This window comes from Scyliorhinus canicula, chromosome 6 (assembly GCF_902713615.1).
Source record: "Scyliorhinus canicula chromosome 6, sScyCan1.1, whole genome shotgun sequence".
NCBI classification, from domain to species: Eukaryota; Metazoa; Chordata; class Chondrichthyes; order Carcharhiniformes; family Scyliorhinidae; genus Scyliorhinus; species Scyliorhinus canicula.
The window spans coordinates 109,390,958-109,404,829 of NC_052151.1; the positions used below are offsets into that span (position 1 = coordinate 109,390,958).

The window sequence follows — 13,872 nt, forward strand, 5'->3', positions numbered from 1 at the left end:
GTGTAAAAGGTGAGAGCTGGAGTTTACTGTTTACTGTTTTTCTGTCAGTTTAAAAAAAACATTGCTGCAGTGCAGGTGCACCAGGACTGGACTTCCGCCCAAGTCCTCTATGCACCTAGCATCCGCCACATTCATTACAGGGTCACTGTGACAAATGCAGGATTTGATATATATTAGATTCTAAACATCTGACAATTTAAGGGTTGAAAGCCTGGGGTTAGAGTACATTTGACTGCAGTAGCCATGTTTTTAAAATCTTGTTTTGCAAGCACAGAAAGCTTTTCAGAGACAGAGATGAAATTGATCAGAGTAAAAATCCTGCGCTAATGAAATGTTTCTTAACTGGGGGGCAGGTCCCTGGGAGTTAAGGCATTTTCAGCCTGGGAAGTTAATTTTTTTTCAGCTTGGGGAGATGATGTCATTGCTGGATGGAGCTATGGTATTCAGACATTTTGAGAAAGCTTTTCGTATTGAGTTCTGATTTGGCTTACCCTTTAGGCCACAGGTAAAGTTCTTTGCTCTCACAAGGGTAGGATAGTTAAACAAGAGTAATAGTATTTAAAGCTGTACAGACTTGTCTCAAGATAAGGAGAAGCGCATAAAAAAACTTTCAAACAGCTTTTGAAGATATTTAGCTGGAGTCAGCAGGGGTTCTCACAGGAACAAAATTTGTTTGGTTTGAAGGGAGCAATTAATTAAATCAACCTGTAAGTTTGTGTTCCCCCCCCCCCCCATTTGTCAGTCATGTCCAGCCCCCATTCCCCTACGAAGGAAAATAGGATCTGTAGCTGATGGGGACGGGACTTCTGGATCCATGTTCCCAAAATTATTTTGAATAAACTGTTGCGTCTCCATATCTGTGAAAATCTAAGTCTATAAGTTAGTTTTCAACATTTCTTCTGCAAATAAATAAATATAGATTTGGGACATGGCTCAGTAATATTATTATTATTTCTTTAAAATAATCTCAACTAGATAGCAGTTAGCTCATATCTACAAGTGTACTTGCATGTTGAGAAAGAATAAACATTGTTCAATTTACCTTTGTTATCTTGTGTGGTCAATGATGTTGTTGTTGGCACCGTGGTAGGGGTTGTTCTAGGTCTTATTCTTGATGTAGTTGTGGGTACAGTACTTTGTGTGGTGGTTGTTGACTCCGTGGTAGGTGTTGTCATTCTTGGTGTAGTTGTGGGGGTTGTTGACACAGTTGGGAGGTCACAGTATGTCCCTCCTGTTGGCTCATCCCGGATACAGTCACAGCTTCGGTCTTCTGTTATATTCACACTGCAAGACTGGTATTTACCACAAAATGTTGAATTCCAAATAAATCCACCATCACACTTGCATGAAGTTTCATTGTTCACATGTCGACAAACTAGGAGAACAAATGAAAAGGTCACAACAACATTGGCAGTGTTCCTGAGGGGAGAAATTAGTTTGTGTAGTGCTGCTTCAAGTGTGCTGCACTGTGTACATTAATTCCTCAGCAGCAGCAGACAACAGCTCTCATGGGTTTCTTCATTGACTTCAATGTAGTGATCAGTGCGGGAAATAATGATAGCATCAGGTGATGCTGCTTGACCTCGGAGAAGCAGCCCTGCAGAAACACACATGGCTGGATTCTCCATAGCCTCGCACTGAAATCGTGAAACGCGATCAGCCAGAGAATCGGCTCCGACGCCGAAATCGCCTTTGATGCCGTTTTCGTGCCAACTTCTGATTCTCCGGACTCTCCAACACAAGGGAATCGTGGCGCCCGCTGCACAGCCCGGAAAATCGCATGAGGTGCCCTGACAACCGATTCTCCGGGGCCTTAGCGATTCTGCGGCCCGAATGGGCCAAAGCCCTGTCGGCGTGGTTCTAACCACATAAAAATTTGTGAAGCTGGCATGATGGCTGATGCGGCGGCGGGAAGAGGTAACAGCTGGCGTGAGGAGACGCGGGCTGATGAAACGGACACCAGCCATGGCTCGTGCGGGTGGGGGGGGGGGGGGGGGGTGTCTGCCGGGGGTGGAGGACGGTCGGGGAAGGGGACGGGGGAAACAGGCCAAGTAGATTGGGACCCCCCCCGCCATGACAGGGTGATGCCCATGCAACGGGCACCATTACGGTGGCCATGTTGTTGGGCACTCACCCAGGGCGCTGGGTGAGCACAGGCGTCACGGCCATGTGGGTGGGTGCCGGCCCCTTCCCCAGCCACTCTACCCATCTGGCGACTCCCACTGCGGGGGGCAATACCCAGGGCCAGAACCACAGCAGCCCCCAGTGAGGGCTGTGCCAACAGACGGTGGCCCTGGCGGCAGGGATGGGCGCCAGGAGATGTGGCACCAATGGGGTGGGGGGGGGAGACATGCGAGGCTGGGACATGTGCTGCCAACCGGGTGATCATGTAGCCTATGGCACCTGGTTGTGCACAGGTGCATGTGCCATAATAACATTCTGTCCCCTCCCCCCCTGCAGATCATAATATGTTTGGGAACTGTCCAGCGATACTGGCCACCGCGGCGGGGGCCGCTGCCCTGCATGCAGTCCTGTGGCAGTGTGAGCGCATGTGGCTCAGAGAGAAGGTGGAGGCTGCAGCAGGGGAGCGGGCTGCAGAGGGGCAGGTGGCAGCTGCTAAGGCTGTCAGGCCAAGGAGGAGGAGGAACAAGTCGAGGAGGAGGAACAAGACGAGGAGGAGAGGGGTGGGAGTGGTGGTGGTGGTGCCAAGGAGGCGCTTGATAAGGCTCCATGTGTACCGATGCCGCATGACTTTCGATGACATCTCGGACCAGGCATGCAGGAGGGGACTGCGGGTGAGCCAGGAAACCGTTGTTCACATCTGCCACATGATGGCACACCTGGCACTGCTTGGGACTGGTGGGGAGGGGGGGGGGGGGGGAAGAGGGGAGGGAACTGTCTGACTGTCATGGTGACGGTTGCCCTCACCATCTACGTCACAAGGTTGTTCCAGTCGCCAGGTGGGGACCTGTCCGGCATATCGCAGGCATCAGTGCACAGGTGCATCCATGCCGTCACGGACACCCTGTATGCCCTTGTGGATCGGTACATACAGATCCCCATGGACCGTGCCCACCAGCATGCCTGGGCAGAAGTGTGATGTACCTCAATTCAACTCAAGACACATTTAGGATCCGAACTGTGGCTTTAATCAGCTAGTTGTTAGCCCGGTGGTCGACTACAGAGAATGACCGACCACCGGGAACTCTGGGTACTTGTACCCCGCCTCGGAGGCGGGGCCCACTTGCCTCTCGACCAATTGGAGAGCAGTCACAACTGCTGGGACTAGTTCCAACCAATCGGACGAGAGGCACATGACCAGCCAGAGCCAATGGGAAGCCAGTGCTCTACACCAATGGCAGTGCTCATATCCATACCACCACACAGTGTTCACTGCCATTGCAATGATGCCCATGGTCCAGGGGGTCATCGATTGGGTGCACGTTGCTCTAAGGCAGGTGTTCTCAGCCTTTTTTAACCCATGGACCCCTTTTCCTCTTAATTTTTTTTTGTGGACCCCCATAGCTATTCCACAGAAAAAAAAGCTTCTTATATGCGTGGTAAACTAATCCTAAAGTCCATCTACCTTACCGTGAGGGTTGGAAACGGATTAGCGGTATTTTCGTACGTTGCCAAACTTATTCTAATATGAAAAGTAATGAAAAAAACTTTTTACTGACTAAATTGAATTAGATTACTCTAAAAATAACCAATTCATATCAAATATACACAGTTTCTAGTGATTACTGTGTTAAATCATTCATTAAACTTGTCAAGGAGAAACGTGGCATAAGCGTCAGGTCAACCGTGGATATTTAATAAGCTGCTTCTGTCATTAAAGGTCCTCCGGGCTGTTCCTAGGAGACAATAGCCAGGGCAATCTTCAACAACAACTGTCATTAAAGCACAATAAACCCATTTGTCATCAACTGGTATGGATTTTTTTTTTCTCAGAATATGGTACCACAAAAATAAACACAGCAAATGCACCTTTTTGGTTCTGAGCCCCTTCAGCCCTCAAGGTAAATTAGATAGATTATAATCTCTCTTTGCCCTTTGTCAGTGCGAGAGAGAGAGAGAGAGAGAAAGGCGAATATTCATCATGAAAACAAACATTTTTTTCTTCTACTTGATTCTCAGTAATAACAATTGTTCTGAAGTAGAATTGCTCTATGGACCACTAAAATATCACCGTGGACCCCGAATTCGGTATTTTTTTTGTGTGGACCCCCAGTAATGTCACATGGACACCCAGGGTCCATGTGGACCCCGGTTGAGAACCACTGCTCTTAGGGCGCTGGCAGATAACAGGCCGATGTTCATGAACAGGAAGGGGTACCAGTCCATGAACATACAGGTGGTCTGTGACAACCAGATGAAGATGCTGCACGTCTGAGCGCGGTACCCAGGTCATGTACATGACTCATTTATTCTGCCGCAATCATTCATCTCCGACATGTTCGACTGTGGGGCTTGTTGCTGGGCGACAGGGGTTACCCATTGTGGGCGTGGCTAATGACGCCTATATGGAGGCCACAGAGCGACGCGGAGAACCGCTACAATGAAGCCCATAGAGCAACCAGAGGTGTGGTGGAGAGGTGCTTTGGGGTGCTGAAGATGCACTTCAGGTGCCTGGACGGCTCTGGAGGGGTCCTCCAGTTCGAGTCAAGGAGGGTCGGCCGCATTGTTGTCGTCCTCCATAATATAGCCCAGCAGAGGGGCGATGTGCTGGAGGAGGATGAGGAGCAAGGGTAGGCTCTCATCAGATGAGGAGGAGAAGGGGGGAGGGGGACAATGGGCGGGACATGAGGGCTGTTCATGGACGGGAGGCTACACTGCCACCGGCAGGGCCAACAAGCATGGGACGCTTTGATTGTCGCACTAACAAGGTGGTGGGGGTGGTTGCTGGGCAGGGACACAGATACAATACCTCACCACCGACCACCCGCACCTCCCACAACACCAAAAAAACCATCCTCCACCACTACTGAACACACTCACCTCTCCCACCATCGCCAGGCCACCTTATTCTTCCTTAGATACGGGGCCCAAATCTGCTCACAATACTCCAAATGGGGTCTGACCAGAGCCTTAGATCACCTCAGATGCATCCCTAGTCTTTCATTCTAACTCTCTCGACATGAATGCTAACATTGCATTTGCCTTCCTAACTGCCGACTGAACCTGCACATTAACCTTAAGAGAATCGTGAACAAGGACTCCCAAGTCCCTTTATGCTTCTGATTTCCTAAGCATTTCCCCATTTGGAAAATAGTCTATGCCTCCATTTCTCCTTCCAAAGTGCATAACCTCACACTTTCCCACATTGTATTCCATCTGCCTCTTCTTTGTCCACTCTCCTAGCCTGTCCAAGTCCTTCTGCAGCCGGTCTGCTTCCTCAATACTATCTGTTCCTCTACAGATCTGTGGGTCATCTGCAAACGTAGCAAAAGTGCCTTCAGATCCTTCTTCCAGATCATTAATGTATATTGTGAAACGTTGTGATCCCAGCACCTATCCCTGAGGCACACCGCTAGTCACCGGCTACCATCCTGAAAAAGACCCCTTTGTCCTCACTCTCTGCCTTTGCCAGTCATCCAATCCTCTATCCATGCCAGGATCTTATCCTTAACACCATGGGTTCTTAACTTATTTAACAGACTTCGATACAGCACAATGTCAAAGGCCTTCTGGAAATCTAAATAAATCATGTCCACTGGTTCTCCTTTGTCTAACTTCCTTGTTACTTCCTCAAAGAACTCTAACAGATTTGTCAGATGTGACCTCCACTTGACGAAGCCGTGCTGACTCAGGTCTTATCATGGTCTTCCAAGTACTCTGCGATTTCATCTTTAATAATGGACTCTAAAAATCTTACCAATGACTGAAGTCAGGCTAACCGGCCCATAATTTCCTGTCTACTACCTCCCACGCTTCTTAAAACAGTGGTGTTACATTCACCCCTCTGGGATCCTTCCTGCCTCCAATGATTCCTGAAAGAGCACCACCAATGCCTCCACAATCTCCTCGGCTATCTCTTTTAGAATCCTGGGGTGTAGTCCATCCGGTCGAGATGATTTATCCACATTCAGACCTTTCAGTTCCCCCAGAACCTTCTCCTTAGTGATGGTCACTGCACTCACCTCTGCCCCCTGATTCTCCTGGAGCTCTGACATCCCACTGGTGAATTGCAGTTCCTCTGCCATTTCTTTGTTTCCTATTATTACTTCTCCAGCCACATTTTCCTGTGGTCCAATGGCAATGTTTGCCTCTCTCTTATCTTTTATATCTTGAAAAAAACTCTTCCTATCTTCCTTTATATTACGAGCTAGCTTGCACTCATATTTCATCGTCTCCCTCCTTATTGCTTTTTTAGTTGTCCTCTGCTCTCTTCTAAAGGCTTCCCAATCCTCTGGCTTCCCACTAATCTTTGCCACTTTGTCTGCTTTTTCTTCTGCTTTTATGCTGTCCTCGACTTCCCTCATCAGCCCTGGATGCCTTGTCCTCCCCTTAGCATGTTTCCTCCTCCTAGTGATGATTTTTTGTTGGGCCTGCCGAATACCCCCCCCCCAACAAACCTCCTGCCATTGCTGTTTCATTGACTTCCCTGCTAGGCTCCTTTTCCAATCAACTCTGGCCAGCTCCTCCCTTTGTAGTTACCCTTATTTAATTGTAATACCGTTACATCTGACTGCAGTTTTTCCCCCTCAAATTACAGGGTAAATTCTATCATATTCTGGTCACTGTTCCATAAGAGTTCCTTCACCTTAAGATCCCTAACAAGTCTGCCTCATTACACATCACCAAATCCAGACTTGCCTGTTGCCGAGTAGGCTTTGTCACAAGCTGCTCCAAAAAAAAACATCTCTTAGACATTCTTTTTTTTGGGATCCACTACCAAGATTTTCCCAGTCTACCTGCATATTGAATTCCTCCACGATTATTGTGATATTGCCTTTTTTACATGCCTTTTCTATCTCCTGATTTATTTTCTCCCCTCATACTGACTACTTCTAGGGGGCCTGTACATAACTCCCATCAGGGGCTTTTTACCTTTGCGATCCCTCAAAGAGATTCCCTCAGAGATTCTATGCCTTCTGATCCTGTATCGCTCCTTGCTATCGATTAACTTCATTCCTTACTAACAATGCAACCCCGCCCCCTTTGCTCATCTGTCTGTCCCTTTGATAGGACACATGTCCTTGGATTTAGATCCTAGCTCTGATCCCCTTGCAGCCACGTCTCTTGTGAAGCCCACAACAAGGTATTGGCCATGCGCAAGAAGCCCATTTACATTGTTCCATATACTGCGCGCATTTAGGTACAACAACCTCAGTGCTGTATTGGCTACCTCCATTCTCACACTTGTCACCTATTTAGCTCTGCCCGAGGGTGATGTAGTTTCCTTATTTTGGTTCTCTACTTCCCCTTCAGTCATTACACTTTCTAAGCTAACTCTCTGGTTTCCACCCCCTTGCCATAATACTATAAATCCTCCCGAGGGATTCTGGCAAACCTCCCAGCAGGATATCAGTGCCCCTCCAGTTTAGATGCACCTCGTCCTTCTTGTACAGGAGGACATCCGGTGGCCATCAAGGTGATAGTCCCTCTGAACTTGTACGCCTCTGGACCATTCCAGGGCTCAAGCGGGGAACTGTGAGATTTCGCAAACATCTGCACACAGATGCACCCACGCTGTGACAGATGCCCTATATGCCCGGGCATCAGGTTACATGACCTTCAATATGGAGCAGGCCCACCATTGCAGGAAGACAAATGATTAGGATTTATTGACAATAATATATTAGAGCAATTAGGGATTTTGATTCTGGAGAGTGCAGTACAATACACTAAAGCAATTTTGATTAAGATATCAGCTAAAAGCTGACGTGGCACAATCTACCGCAGTCAGCATAAAGATTAACAAACATGTTTATCTAACTCAACCCAAGGTTCAGACACATCTTTAGGTCTGGAACCAAGTAGGGAAGTATCCAAACAAAAAATGAAGGGTAGATATGGGGAGTTAACTCTCACTCTGCCGAGGTGCACATATGTACCTTGGTTAATTGGCCTAGTGGTTAGCACAACCGCCTCACGGCGCTGAGGTCCCAGGTTCGATCCCGGCTCTGGGTCACTGTCCGTGTGGAGTTTGCACATTCTCCCCGTGTCTGCGTGGGTTTCGCCCCCACAACCCAAAAATGTGCAGAGTAGGTGGATTGGACACGCTAAATTGCCCCTTAATTGGAAAAAATAATTGGGTAATCTAAATTTATAAAAAAAAAAAAAAAAAAATGTACCTTGGTTAATGTAATATTTAAAACAGACATAATCTAATGTAAACATTATTCTGACATATGTAATCAGCTCTGTATAAATGTTACTGGATTCCATGTGTTGGACAGAGTCAGCTCCAGAGGTCTGTCTCTGAGGCTGGGCATTCCCAACGCATTAGTCAATAAACAATCGTTCTTCGAGACTCCTCTGATTATTTTGTAAAAGAAAAAGAGAAAAACCACAACACTGGCATGGCTCCTCTGATCACCAGTTAATCAGTGGGTGCCCTTCATCAATAGGAATTGTTCGACTCCCTGAATGTGTAATTGGTGTGTGAGCACCAGCTGCACAACACACCATCTGCACCAGGTGCCTAGACAGCATACACAATGCTTACATCTGGGTGCACTCGGAGGTTCTCAGATCTTTTGAGGTGAGGAGTTGGCTCTTGGGCAACAAGGGTTACCCGTTGAGGATGACACCTGTGCAGAGGTCCCACATTGAAGTGGAGATCAATTATAACGATGCCCATCCAGCACAAATGGGGCATCGGCTTCCTCAAGATATGCTTCAAGATATGAGCACCCCTTCTCGGGGTGCTGATTGGCCACCTGGCTACTCCATGGGACGGAGATGAGGCTGGAGTATACTCCAGAGGCTCCAACATCACCTGACGCTATCAGTCCTGGAGGCCTGCCCTCAGCCATGCTGCACTGAGACATGTCCCTCAGCGAGTGAGACATATCCCTCACTGCCATAGTTATATCTCTTTGTGACTGTGCCATGTCGCTCTGTGCCTGTAACATGTGACTCTGTGACTAGCTAAGTTCAGTCAGCACCTGGCCAATGCATCAATCCTTGATGCCCTCAGCCATGACCCTTTTTGAATAGGCGAAGCTCCAAAGCACCACAGCAATGTCTATAAGGCTTGGAACATGTGTCCCTGAGACTGGGAACCCCTGACCTGCACCTTATCCATCAACCGTACAGTATACCCCAAGCATTGGTCATTTTGACACATGGCTCTGATGCCTTCAGTGTGGCCTGGGGATCACGCAGTGTCGGCACCATCTCCTGCACCTGAAGGTATTTGGACACTTCCAGCTGCACCTGTAGGCACTAGAAAGTTGCTAACATCCCCTCCTGTGAATCCTGGCTCTGTGTCTGTTTCTGTGCGAGTGATATGATCATACTTTCCAGAAACACAACATCTGTCAGGACTACAGCTGTTTCCTGGAATCAAGCAGCCTTCCAACGCCCGCTCCATTGGGAGTCGGTGCCTCCACCTGATGTGCTGCAGCATTTGTGCTACGCACCAGAAGGTGACCCAGGAGCCTCTCCACAAAAATGACCCACCAAAGTGATAGTCTCTGTGATGGTGGAAGGTGCAGGTGATAGCAGTGACAAGAAGTCAGTGTCATCCCCAGAATCTTGCTCTAGGGTGTGCTGGGGGGGGGGGGGGGGGGGGGGGGGGGGGGGGGGGGGGGGGACAACCCCAGATGGCCCGGCTTCATCTGTTGGTGGTCCTGCAAGAGGAAAGACAAAAGACATGGTGAGGTCTTGGGGTGGAGTGGTCGGTGGGGCAGGCATGACTCACTTGCTATCGGGACATCAGCGTTGCTTCGAGCTCTCACTTGTTTGCAGCATGCCGACCTGTGTGTCAGCCACTGCTCTTTCCTCGGCATCACCCGTTAGCTGCATTGCCCGCTCTTCGGCTAGGGTGTGGAACCGCAGTTCTGGAAAGCCCCTTCCAGTCATTTGCCGCTCGCACATATTTCCGGCGGCCTTCTCCTCGGGGACCCTGGGCAGGCCTCTGTAGTGGCTTGGCCCGCGATCAGGGCCCACCAATCGACAGGCCGGCCTCTCTGCCCCCCGGCGTCCTTTCCTCCGTGCTGGCTCCTGTAGCCCTGCGTCATTTGGCATCGGGGCCGCCCCAGGGAAGAAGGCCACTGCGAATGCGCTAGTTGGCGCCGGCTCAACTGCGCATGCACAGACCCCACGGCGCCGGGTTCAGTCTGGGATCGGCAGCTGGGGCGACGGAGGCCGCTCCAGCGCCATCCTAGCCCCCTGTGGGCCGCAGAATGAGGTCCCGGAACGGGCACTGACGCCGGAGTAAAACACTCCCGTTTTTACTCTGGCACTTAGCCGCCCGTTGGGAGAATCCCGCCCAATTAGTCTCAGAAATGGAGAAATAGTCCACCAATCAATTTTTCTTAATATTGTAAAAGCTTCAGTCAAATCAATATTTAACTCCCTATATTCCATATTAGTTTCTGCAATGTTTCCTTGTAAATTAACCTTTTGGATCCAGGGGTCAATTCAACAAGTCCATGCTGAACAATCTCCAAAGTAAATATATGTACATGCTGTGCCCAGAACTGCCCAGTCCCACGGCATCGCTGCAGGAAATTCCTCACATGCGGTCAAATAAGTGCTTTGTACGTCTGGAGAAATACTTCATTTAAATTCTTGTCCTCCGGATATAAAGGCCAGCATTCCACGAGCTTTTTGATTATTTTCTGTATCTGCCCATCCCAGTTTAATGACCCATGTACCCACAATGTTTTGGGTTTTACATCATTTAGGAAGTACCTTATACTTTCCTGTTCTGTTACACCAGCCGGTCAATCGGCTTTCCCATTGTGGGGCAGCCCTACGCGTCGGGAAACCCCCGGGCTGCTGGCAAAACGGAAAATCCCACCGGCGGAGAATCTAGCCCCTTGTTAACATTTCAGGGCTGTGACCCTTGATCAGAACTGGGAAAAGTTAGAGATATGACTGCCCCTTGTGCTGTTCCCACTTATCCTCGCCTGTAATAGGATCTCAGCAAGAGCGAGAGGGTGAGCAAAATGATAAAAGTGAAAGTTTGTGATAGGGTGGAGAACAGGAGAGATTAAGCATTTCCTGGTGCAAGTACAAAGAGAGTAGCAAAGGACAAATAAAGAAACAAAATGTGTCGAGAGACGGTGTCACCATCACAAGGAAGTGCTGTCTGAAGGTAAAGAAATGGAAGTAAGAGAGAAAGAGAAAGGGGGCAGAAGGGAGGGATGGGGGAGGGGGAAGAGGGAGGAGACAGGGAACAATAGAGGGGAACCAGAGAGAGTGGGGGGAGGCAAGGGAATGATAGCCGGAAGGAGAGCACGGGAAATGACAACAAACTTGACAAATACAGGAATAGAGAGCAAGGAAAATACGGACGCAAGACAGGACGAAAGGCCGAAGCGGAGGTGAATGCGATGCGAAAATGGCAGCAAAAACTGTTCGGGAAAAGCAAGTAACAACATCAACACCAGATCCATTCTCGTATTGCCCTTCTGTATTGGACGTAACTCATGTAATTGTTTCTCCGGCACCCAAATGTATATGTCCCTCCCCAGTTCCCCCCCCCCCCCCCCCCCCCCCCCCCCCCCCCCCCCAACTTGTGTTAAAAATAATATGCTAACTGTACAGAGTTGCTGTCAAGGACATAAGTGAGCTAAATGTGCTTGTAACAACGAAAAAAACATTATAATTGTTAAGACTTTTAATTTCAGATTTCTTTGCTATTGAACTTATATTCCACAAGCTTCTAGGGTAAGATTTGAACCCAACTCACCAGACCATTAACCTGGGTCTCTAAATTACTAGTCCAGCGACAATACCACTGTGCCACTCCCTGCTCAAGTTGCGCTGAGTTTCATTGGTCAGTATGGGGTAGCAAGGTGGAGAATTTAAATGATAGACAACCAGAAGCTGATGACCATGCTTGCTCATTGAATGGAGATGATCCACAAAGTGGTTGTTAGGCTGCAGTTGGTCTCGCAATGTTGAGAAGAACATAGGCTGAACAGTGAACGTGGCAGATTAAATTGAAAGTACAAGTTAATTGCTATTTCAACCTTGAAGAGCTTTTGGGGCATTGGCTGTTGAGGAGGGAGGTGCTAAAAGGTCAGGTTTCACATCTCCTGTGTGTTATTCTCTAAGTCTGAATATTGTAGACTTCCAGTTAACACAAATACTTTATTCAGTGTGTTTGTTCTGTTTCCAGAGCTTATCCAGATATAATACAGTCAAGAGGTATGACCAGTGAAGCTGAGGTAAACTGAGCTGGCTCTGTGTGCTGCTGCTCACTAGCCCTGTGCTTCTGAAAGAGCCGGATCCTGCCTTGGGCTGCACCTTTTATACCTGTCTCTGATGCTGCCCTCTAGTGATGCTGTGGCTGTTACATCTGTCTGCCGTCCCTGGAGTATGTGCAGATGTACAGATCACTACGTCCTGCACTTGTACAAAAAGGCACCTTAAGAAAGGTAGAGGATTCGACTTCCGGGCGGCGAGCGAGGAGGTCGCAGGGAGAGGGGCTCCCGCAAGCGCCAGACAAGAACAACCCCCCCCCCCCCCCCCGACAGGCCGGACGGCGGAGGAGGAGAAGCGGAGCGCCGGCAGAGGAGCGGCAGCGGAGCGGCAGCTGAGGAGCGACAGCGACGGCAGCGGAGCCGGAGCGGCAGCGGAGCGGCAGTGGAGGAGCGACAGCGACGGCAGAGGAGAGGCAGCGACAGGGGGGCCCAGCAGCAGCAGGTCCAACCCCTCTCCCTCCCCCCCCCCCCCCCACGCGGGCCAGGAGCGGTGCGGCGGCGGCGGCCCCTCTTTTCTCTCCCCCCCCCCTCTCTCCCCCCCCTCCCAACCAGCAGCGGGACTCTCCCCCCCCCCCTCCCAACCAGCAGCGGGGACACCCCCCCCCCCAGCCAGCAGCGGGGACACCCCCCCCCCAGCCAGCAGCGGGGACACCCCCCCCCCCCCCCAGCCAGCAGCGGGGACACCCCCCCCCCCCAGCCAGCAGCGGGGACACCCCCCCCCCCCAGCCAGCAGCGGGGTCACCCCCCCCCCCCCCAGCCAGCAGCGGGGACACCCCCCCCCCAACCGGCAGCGACCACCGGCCCACTCGCCCCTCCCCCCCCCCCCCCAACTGCAGTGACCACCACGTGGCAAGGACAAAGAGACAAAGGGACTCTCTCTCTCTCTCTCCTGGTTGAGTGGGGAGAGAAGACAAAAGAAAAAAGAGACTTGTATTTCTGTTCTTTTTTTTTAAAAAAAACCCAAAAGAAAACTGGTGAAGAGAAAAGGGGTAAAGGAAAGAAGGGGGGAAATAAATTAAAAAAAAATATATATATATATATATATATATAGATATATAATAATAAATAAAATAAAAATAGGGTGCGGAAAAGGGGGAAAAGAAGAACAAGGAGAGAAGAAAAGATGAAGGGGAAGGGGGAGAAAAAAATGCCAGAAGGGAGCCAAGAGAAAGGGGGCACCGGAAGTAGACGGGGCAAAGGGCAAGCCAGCTCGGGCGAACGAGTCAACACGCGAAGCGGCGGGAAGGATGTTTCGCCGCATCCAGAAGAGCTGGACGGGCGGGCAACCTCTCCCCTGGGGTTAGAGGGGGGCGTGAATTGGAAGGAAGCCTTTGCCGAGGTGGTGAGGGAGCAGCTGCAGGCAATCAAGGCAGAGTTAAAAGCAGACGCAGAGGCCGCAGCACAGGCAGCAGTGACCAGGGCCATGTCAGGGGTGCAGCAGGTTCTGACCAGATTGGAGAAGAAAGTGGATGCCCAAGGGAAG

At 50.0% G+C, this 13,872-nt stretch overlaps 1 protein-coding gene across 1 annotated transcript in view; it reads right to left on the reverse strand.

Moving 5' to 3' along the window:
• The window catches only part of LOC119967387 (adhesion G protein-coupled receptor F4-like), a 179,871-nt gene that overhangs the window by 92,705 nt on the left and 73,294 nt on the right, over window positions 1-13,872 (reverse strand). The window contains exon 5 of the mRNA XM_038799886.1: window positions 1,043-1,375. Within this exon, the coding sequence (XP_038655814.1) occupies window positions 1,043-1,375 (333 nt within the window). The remainder of the gene's footprint in view (window positions 1-1,042; window positions 1,376-13,872) is intronic.